Source organism: Rhineura floridana, chromosome 6 (genome assembly GCF_030035675.1).
Source record: "Rhineura floridana isolate rRhiFlo1 chromosome 6, rRhiFlo1.hap2, whole genome shotgun sequence".
NCBI classification, from domain to species: Eukaryota; Metazoa; Chordata; class Lepidosauria; order Squamata; family Rhineuridae; genus Rhineura; species Rhineura floridana.
In genome coordinates, this window is record NC_084485.1 from 54,214,355 (window position 1) to 54,222,640 (window position 8,286).

At 39.2% G+C, this 8,286-nt stretch overlaps 1 protein-coding gene across 1 annotated transcript in view; it reads right to left on the minus strand.

Annotated features, from left to right (window-relative positions):
* SYCP1 (synaptonemal complex protein 1) overlaps positions 1 to 5,368 on the minus strand; it is a 105,795-nt gene extending 100,427 nt beyond the window's left edge. The window contains exons 1-2 of the mRNA XM_061630603.1: positions 5,302 to 5,368; positions 2,385 to 2,507 (exon numbers count right to left, since the gene is read on the minus strand). Coding sequence (XP_061486587.1) covers positions 2,385 to 2,498 — 114 coding nt within the window. The 5' untranslated portion in view covers positions 2,499 to 2,507; positions 5,302 to 5,368. The remainder of the gene's footprint in view (positions 1 to 2,384; positions 2,508 to 5,301) is intronic.
* Between the last annotated feature and the right edge of the window lie 2,918 nt (positions 5,369 to 8,286).

Below are 8,286 nucleotides of genomic sequence, written 5' to 3' on the forward strand. Positions count from 1 at the left end.
CTTGAAGGCACATAACCACAAACCTTAATAATAACAACCAGAAATCAAATACAATTGTGCAAATGTCTTTTAAATGCATGTTGCTTCACAGAAATGTCCAAAAGTCTTAACTCTTTTGTATCAATCAGAAAAAGAATGCCCAGGCTCTGGAGAGACAAAACTGTTGGCTCACTGGTTCCATATAAGCGCATAGCGTCTTGGTATTCTGTTGGGATCTTCAGATTTTGCTATGTATTCGATAAAGTCATAGAAAGTGGTATAAAATTTGTCTTTTTTTATTTGTCCCCAAAATAACTGCTCCCCCACTGGTGGATCCAGGCAGAACACCTCCACCCAAGCCAAACTCCTTCAAACACACTGGATTGGGGGTTTGAGTTGCTCTGCACCTCTCAGGTTAGTATGCATAGGGTTGAGGAAGTCTAATTTAGTTATTGCAAAATGCATTTTAAAAGATCCATGTTAATTCCCATAAAGCAATTAACATGAGTATAGTTTAGTCCTTAACAGTTTATAAATTGTTTGTTTTATTTGTATGGGTTTTTTATTTTAATTCCTTGTAAGGTATCCTGAGTATCCTTAAAGAACTGGGAATGTGGTTACTTAAGAGAGCCCCTCACCCTATCCCTGCCTGGCAACTGCTCAGATGGGATACTGCTGAGGGTATTGCATGCCCCAAAGGTGCACTCTGTACTAGAAGCCAGGCTTTTAGTGTTACAGCCCCAGCCCTCTGGAATCAGCTACCAGCTGAAATTAGACCTAGTGCTGCCTAGCGTTCTGATGTTTAGGCGGCTACTGAGCCATTTTTGTTTAAAAAAGCTTTCCTTGAAGTGTGACTCAGTCAGTTTATGGAATATTAATTATATAATTGTACCAATGCTTTTATTGATTTTAGAATCTATATCTCTTGTATTTTCCCTCATTTTATCTTATTGTACTCCTTTTCAATAGCTTCGGCTGTGAAATGTTTTACAGAAGGGCAAAAACAACAAATTACCTTAACAAATAAATAAACTGATTCCATATCAAGTACTCAGGAAGAAAATTCAAGATTTGGATAGGCACCCTCTTTCCTGGTCACAAACAGGTGATTAGTGTTGTTTTGTGATACAACCTTCTGCAGTGCTCCTTATTCTTTACCATTTTCCATGACTACAAATCTGCATCCATGCAACAAGATCTTTATTTCCAAACACTGGACCCTTTACCACAACACTGTGTCACAAATTGTTTTTGAATTGCTAAATTAGAAAAAAAGCTTACAATACAGTCCAAGAGGCTGCTTCATAAAAAGAAAAACAGAAGGCCCACTGCTCATATATACCTTGCAGCCCACTTCTGTAACAATTTCAAGCAAACACAGACATTCCACTGAACACTCAGAACTCCTTTATTTATTTATTTATTTTATTTACTATTTGATTTATATCCTGCCCCACATCCCAGCAGGAGCCCGAATCCTCAACTTCACCATAGATTTCTATAGAAGCAGCAGCACTGTACATACAAAGGGAAACATACAAGGTCTCTTCCAATGAAACAAATGTAGACACTATTAATGCAGCAGTGGAATACACTGGGATCAAGTTTATATAAAAACAAAGCCAGCGCCAGGCATGCCTGGGCCCTTGGACACCAGCCTGTTCCAGGCCTGCAGCGCCAGAGCACAACTCCTCCATACAGGCCGTGCAGGGCTAATAAACCTGCCCGCACGTCCCACTTACCTCTATTGCTCTTGTAAATGACGTGTGCTCTGCATGCGCATGCCTACCATCAGCCAAAATGGCAGCAGGGGCATCAGCCCCTTGGGGAGCCTCCACTGCCAACTTGGTTGATGGTAGGCATGCATGCAGCACACACATTATTTACAGCAGCAATAGAGATAGGTGGGGCATGCGTGGCCCGCAATGACTGTATCAGAGCGGAGGTACCTGGGAGCTCCCTCTCCGCGATCCACAGCAGGATCAGGAGCTGATGCCGATCACAGAACAGGAGTGCTACCCTCCCACCCTAAGGAGGGTCCCCTCTGGGCTGCAGGGGCCCTTAGTTAGGGCACGACCTGGCCACCCTCTGGTGCTGGCTGTGCATAAAAACACAGGAATACAAAAACACAGGAACACATGAAGGTGCATTATACTAGGATCAGACTATTTGTCCATCTAGCCCAGCATTTCTAGACTGAGTTGAATATCTACATTTATTTTTCAAATGAAAAGCATTTTCCTTTTGTAATTTCAAAACTGAAAGTTTTATGATGATGCAGTTTGAGGGATCAATGTTTAAGTAAGGCCAAATGGGGGAAAACTCTAATTTTAGAAAATTTGGTCAGCTTTTGTCAAACGTTTTTGTTGTTACTTTTTTTTTTTTAAGTAACAGTTTTTATTTACCTGAAACAATCCTCCATCTCGTGTGTTTGTCTGTGGTTTGACTGCAGATATCTGGGTATTACTCAGCCTTGGTGGTACGAACAATTTAAATTTAAAGGATTTCTCCTGTTCCATTTTCTCTGTCTAAAAGAAACAAGAATTAAAGTCTCAAAATAAAACTAACAATGCTGTATTCTAGATAAAATGTATTCAAGGCGTTGCATTGTTTTTCACCTTTCCATGTTCTGCAGAACAATATAAATTATCATCCCAGTACAATAATCCTGTCAAATAGACTAGTTCCGCAATATTGCAGATGGGGAAGAAGGCAAGAAGGCTGAGACAATATTGGATTGCCCAAGTTAAACAGCAAATAGCAGAAAAAATCATTCCAAAATCAATATGAGGGCAATACCATTATTAGGCCAACCAAAATGTCACAAAATACTGTGCAAGCTTTGGAGTTCTCCAGAACTCTTCATTGTATGTTTCTTCTTCCCAGCAGTCCTTGATGCAACCTGAAAGCTGCATGGCACCTAAAAGAGCCTCTTTTAAATGTTTGCTACCTCTTCCCACATTCCATTTTAAGACTGACCAGATGGAGACTCCATGCACCGCTTCAATATCAGCCAACTCCCCACCACCACCACTTTATTTATTTATTTATTTATTATTTGATTTATATCCCGCCCTTCCTCCCAGCAGGAGCCCAGGGCGGCAATCAGAAGCGCTAATAACACATCAAAACATCATAAAAACAGACCTTAAAATACACCAAAACAAAGCAACTTTAAAAACATTTTTTTAAAAAGCTTTTGAAACATCTTTAAAAAAGGGTTAAAAATATTGTTTTTAAAAATATATTAAAAAGCAATTCCAACACAGATGCAGACAGGGATAGGTCTCAACTTAAAAGTCTTATTGAAAGAGGGAAGTCTTCAAAAGGCGCCGAAAGGATAACAGAGATGATGCCTGCCTAATATTTAATGAGAGGGAATTCCACAGGGTAGGTGTCGCCACACTAAAGGTCCATTTCCTATGTTGTGCGGAACAGACCTCCTGATAAGATAATAATAAATAAATATAATTTTATTTATGAGTCGCCTATCTGGCCGAATTAACAGCCACTCTAGGCGACGTACATCAATACAATAAAATACAATATAAAACAGTGAGAGCCACAATCAATAATTAGACTAACTACAATTCTGATTAACAACAGTATTAAAAGCTAACCCACCCCAGGGATCCCATAGGCCTGCCTGAACAGCCAGGTCTTCAAGGCTCGGCGGAAACCTATCAGGGAGGGGTATCTGCAGGAGGCCCTCACCTGCAGAACGCAGTGATCGACTGGGTATATAAGGGGTAAGACAGTCTTTCATTGCTTTATTCATCATCTGATTGATTAATTGTTCTGGAGAACTCAAAAGCTTATACACTATTTTGTGACATCTTAATTGAATCAATCAAGATATTTCCCTAATATGAATTTTGAAAACTTTCTTATAGACCAGCATGACTACCTTTACTTTTTGTGTGAGCTGGAGGAAAAAAATGATCTACTTTATGTATTTGGAAAACACACCTTATGTGACATATGTACTCTGGATGAAGGTGCTTTTTACTGTGACCAGTGGTATCAACTGGCAAGTTCCATTATTCTGAATTAGAATATTGTTGATATAGAACACAACAAACAGCTCTGTGTAAAAATCTAGCTCTATTACACTGGATTACAATAAGCATTTAAAATACATTACTTGTGAATGTTTTAATAAGGAATAGAAATAGGAACAAAGACCAGTCTTAAATCTAGGTATAATAACTTGCCATCGTTCAAAATTAAAAAATCAGTTCAGAATTTAAAATCGTTGTGCTTCCAGACTATTTATTGAGCATTCATCCTGATCTGTTAGCAGTGAGAGTAGATGAAGTTGACTATTTAATGAGCATTCATTCTGATTTGTCTAAAGGGAGATTAGATGACATATCAAAGCAAGTGTTATCCCACATTTTCCAAATCATTTTCCAGTCACTTTCCTTATCACAAAAAGACCAATAATTTGGGGGAAGCAAAGACCTCCTAATCAACTATAATTGGGCAACATAAATTTGCTGGTATGTAACTGAATCCCACATGAAAACAGTGAGTCTGGAAGCCCCCTTGAATTTTTATTGTGAAACTTCCTCAAGCCTCCTTGAAATCCACCCTCAAAATTCACCTTTTCCATAAATCCTTTTTGTATGACAACCCCCTAGTCCCCACATCATACTATAACTAAGCCTATGTGTCTATTAACTAATGGTCTATTTTCAGTTTAACTGTCTCCATCCCCAACTTCATCTGTTGTCTCTCTTCTGTTGATATCTAGATTTCTCAGTAAGAACATGCAGTGATTTTTTTTTTTTTTTTTTTTGCAAAAAATTAGGTGCCAATACTCATATATGGATAAAAGAGCTGCAGGTGTCAGCACAAAATGGGCAACAAAAAAGAGTTGCTGGTACTCTGTAGCAGTGAGTTCTGTCACAAATGTTTTACAAAGCCCTGAGAATACATGATTTGTGAATCTTAATGAAGAACCAATTTTAATCATTTTTAATTTTTATATTTCAATTGCATTTGCAGGAAATGCAAAAATCGATTTCAAGCTTATATTTAAGGGTGAGATGAGATAGGGATTTTCCACACACGACATTTCCTTTAATTTCACATGTTAAACCACAGTGGCTATCAGACACATTTCTGTTAACGCCAATCTTGCACTTCCCACCAAACATTACTAACATTCACACTTGCACACAAATAGTGCAGGCTTTCTTTCTTTCTTTCTTTTTTGCATCCTTTGACACTATCATAGTTCGGGCTGTATCATGTTGTGTATTCTGAAACACCAAGTCAGCACAGCTCACAGACATGAGAATTACCCTCATACTTCACCTTCAGATACAGCCTTTGACAAGAACGTGGAGCTAGTTTGCTGGAGAAAGACCTTGCCCGACCGAGACTGCCATAGGCTGAGAAAACGAAGTGGAAGGACAGCGATATGAAATGGGAGACCGAGAAGACCTGAGTCTGAAAGAGATTAACCGAGTTTAACGCCTCAAAGAAAGAGGGGGTGGGGAGGAAAATAAAAGGCGGGAAAGATGTCTGCAAAGGCGCGAGCTCCCGAATTGTCCGTTTAACGCCTTCTCCCACGAGAGGGCTCCCGCAGAATTCAACGGTTGCCTGTCCTTCAACCTGGGTGGGGGAAGGGGGCTAAACTGTGCGACAATTTCTGTCACCGTCCCGCCCCTTGGCAAGAGAACCACGTCCGTGGCCAGAACGTAGCCCTTTCATGTGCCTGGCGTCTTTGTTTCACGCCCCACGGCGGCGAACATATAAAAGCGAATGACAAAAAATGGCCATTTACTGCTGTTAAATAGATTTTAAAGAGATTTACAGTGCAAGTCTATGCAGATCTACTCCGAAGTAAATTCCGCTCATTCCTGGGTGAGTGCGGATAGCAGGGGTAGCCAACGAGGTGTCCGCTAGGGGTTGGTTTTTTTTTTTTAAACTACAATTCCCATCATCCTCTTTCATTGGCCATGCTTTCTTGGGCTGATGGGAGCTGTAGTCTAAAAAATTTTTGGGAGGGCATCATGTTGGCTACCCCTGGGGTATAGGATTGCAGCATTGATGAAGTCTGTAGGAGCCGACTTTCACTGGACAGAGAGATTTTGCTCAAGAATCTGTACTGAATGAAAACTATATAATGAATGAACCGGATTAAATAAGGGGAAGATCTGTAGCTCAGTGTTAGAGCATATGTTTCACACAGGAGGGTTTGAACCCGGCATCTGCAGGTAGAGCTGGGAATAGAGTAGCCATGTGTCCTACTCTGTTTGAAGGACTGTCTAAATCCAGTTTAAAGTAAAAGAACCATAAGGGAGAGCAGGAGCCTTGAAGTCATCCATGAACAATTAGCAACTGGACTGTAATTGGAACATAGGTCTCCTGGTCACAGTTTCTCCTTTATGGTAAGATGTGTTGTATTTCTATTTAAATTACAATAAATTTGTATCCATAAACATCAATTAGCATATGCAGATATTTTGTCCTCTGTTTTTTGATGATGCATAAGTGGCCACCTAGGGAGCTGCTGCCAGTCAGTGTAGGCCAAGGATGGGAAACTGGTGGCTCTCCAAGTTGTTGGACTCCAACTTCCATCAACATAGCCAGGGATGATGGGAGATGGAGAATCCAGCAACATCTGGAAGGCCACTGGTTCCCCATCACCGGCTGTTGGCAATACTGAGCTGGATGGACCAATGGTCTGACTCAGTATAAGGCAGTGTCCTATGTTTGTCACTTTGGAACACCTTACAAATCAGATCACTTTCACATCCAAAATGTAGAAGCAGACCAACAATTAAATGAGAAGAAATTATTTTTCTCATACTTGCTTTAGTTTTCATCATGCGCACCGTGGCTACTGGTGTGTTTACATACCAATTAAGTGGTATGTTCACATTGTTCAGAGACTGATTTGTCTGCTCTTACTAATATGTCAGTGATAAAGATACCATGTCAGCCTTCCCCAACCTGGTGCCCTCCAGATATTTTGGACTACAACTCTCATCAGTCCCAGCCAGTAGCAATCAAGCAATTGTAACATTATAAAAATAAGATTGCACCACTTTTATATTAAAAAAAACCCTTTCCATAAAGTTGTTTCTTAAGCTCAAGGAAGAAAGATTTGCAGATTTCACAGCTTTCACCATGTCACAATCGATCATGATTGGATTGCCTACTCCTTCCCTCCATCTTTAAAACACGTACAGAAAGCTCTGAACTTGATTGGAGCAACAATACTCCCACAATTTCCCCAGTTTAAATTGGGGCCCCAATCAGATTCAGAGAGCCCTTTGCACTAGTTTTAACATTTGGGTTTTAAAAACAAACAAATCCCAAAACTGATATCCTACATCACATGTAATTTAGCCCTAAGAGGGTAGACAGGAGTACTGTCTCAGCTTTGAATCAGGCTGTGCTGGAAAAATCTGGAAATTGTGTTAAGGCCAAACTAAACATGATGATGGAAATTGTGCATATGTATGGTTTTCTTACCAGGGTTAGCAACAAAGGTGTTTTCTTTGGGGGGAAATGGCATGGGATTAACCCTTGTTGCATTGTATTGTAATCTGTATCGGACTTCTCATGGCTACTATTCACAAAAAGTTTAAACAGAGGGCTTGAAACTTCTCCATCATGTCCAGTTTGGCCCTCAGATAGAAATAGAGGCATTCCTAAACCTTGTCGCGTATGGACTGACATACAGGTCCTACTTAATCAGGATCCTTGAAATAAGATCCAGCTTAGGGTGGTGTTCAGCTAAATTCCTCTCAGAATAGACCCATTGAAATTAATGAACCTAAGGTAATCATATTCATTAACTTACTAACTTCAATGGGTCTAGTCTCAGTAGGACTAGCATTCAATGTCTTCTTTAATTAGCAGTTTATTTTTGGCAAATGTCTGTAAAGATCATTCAATAAAATTTATTGTTGATTTTAAATTTCTCTTCAGTTTAATTTCTACAATTCTTTGTTCTTTTTCATCATATTTTTCACGCAACATGAAATGACTTTAAAGACCATAATATTGTATGCGTAGTTATACACACAGAATCAACTTTCTTGCAGCAGAAGACCAGATCGATAGTATATTTATTAGACTTAAATATATATATATATGAAAAATATAGCACTATACAAAATATGTTTCATGTATTAAAATACTAACTATATATTCAGATGTTATTTACACTATAATATATCTTAGATATGGAAAATAATTATTAAATGCAAAAAGTAACAGTAACAATATAAAACACCAACATTTTAAGCCATGTTTCTAAAAGTTGTGGTTGAACTAGTAATACTA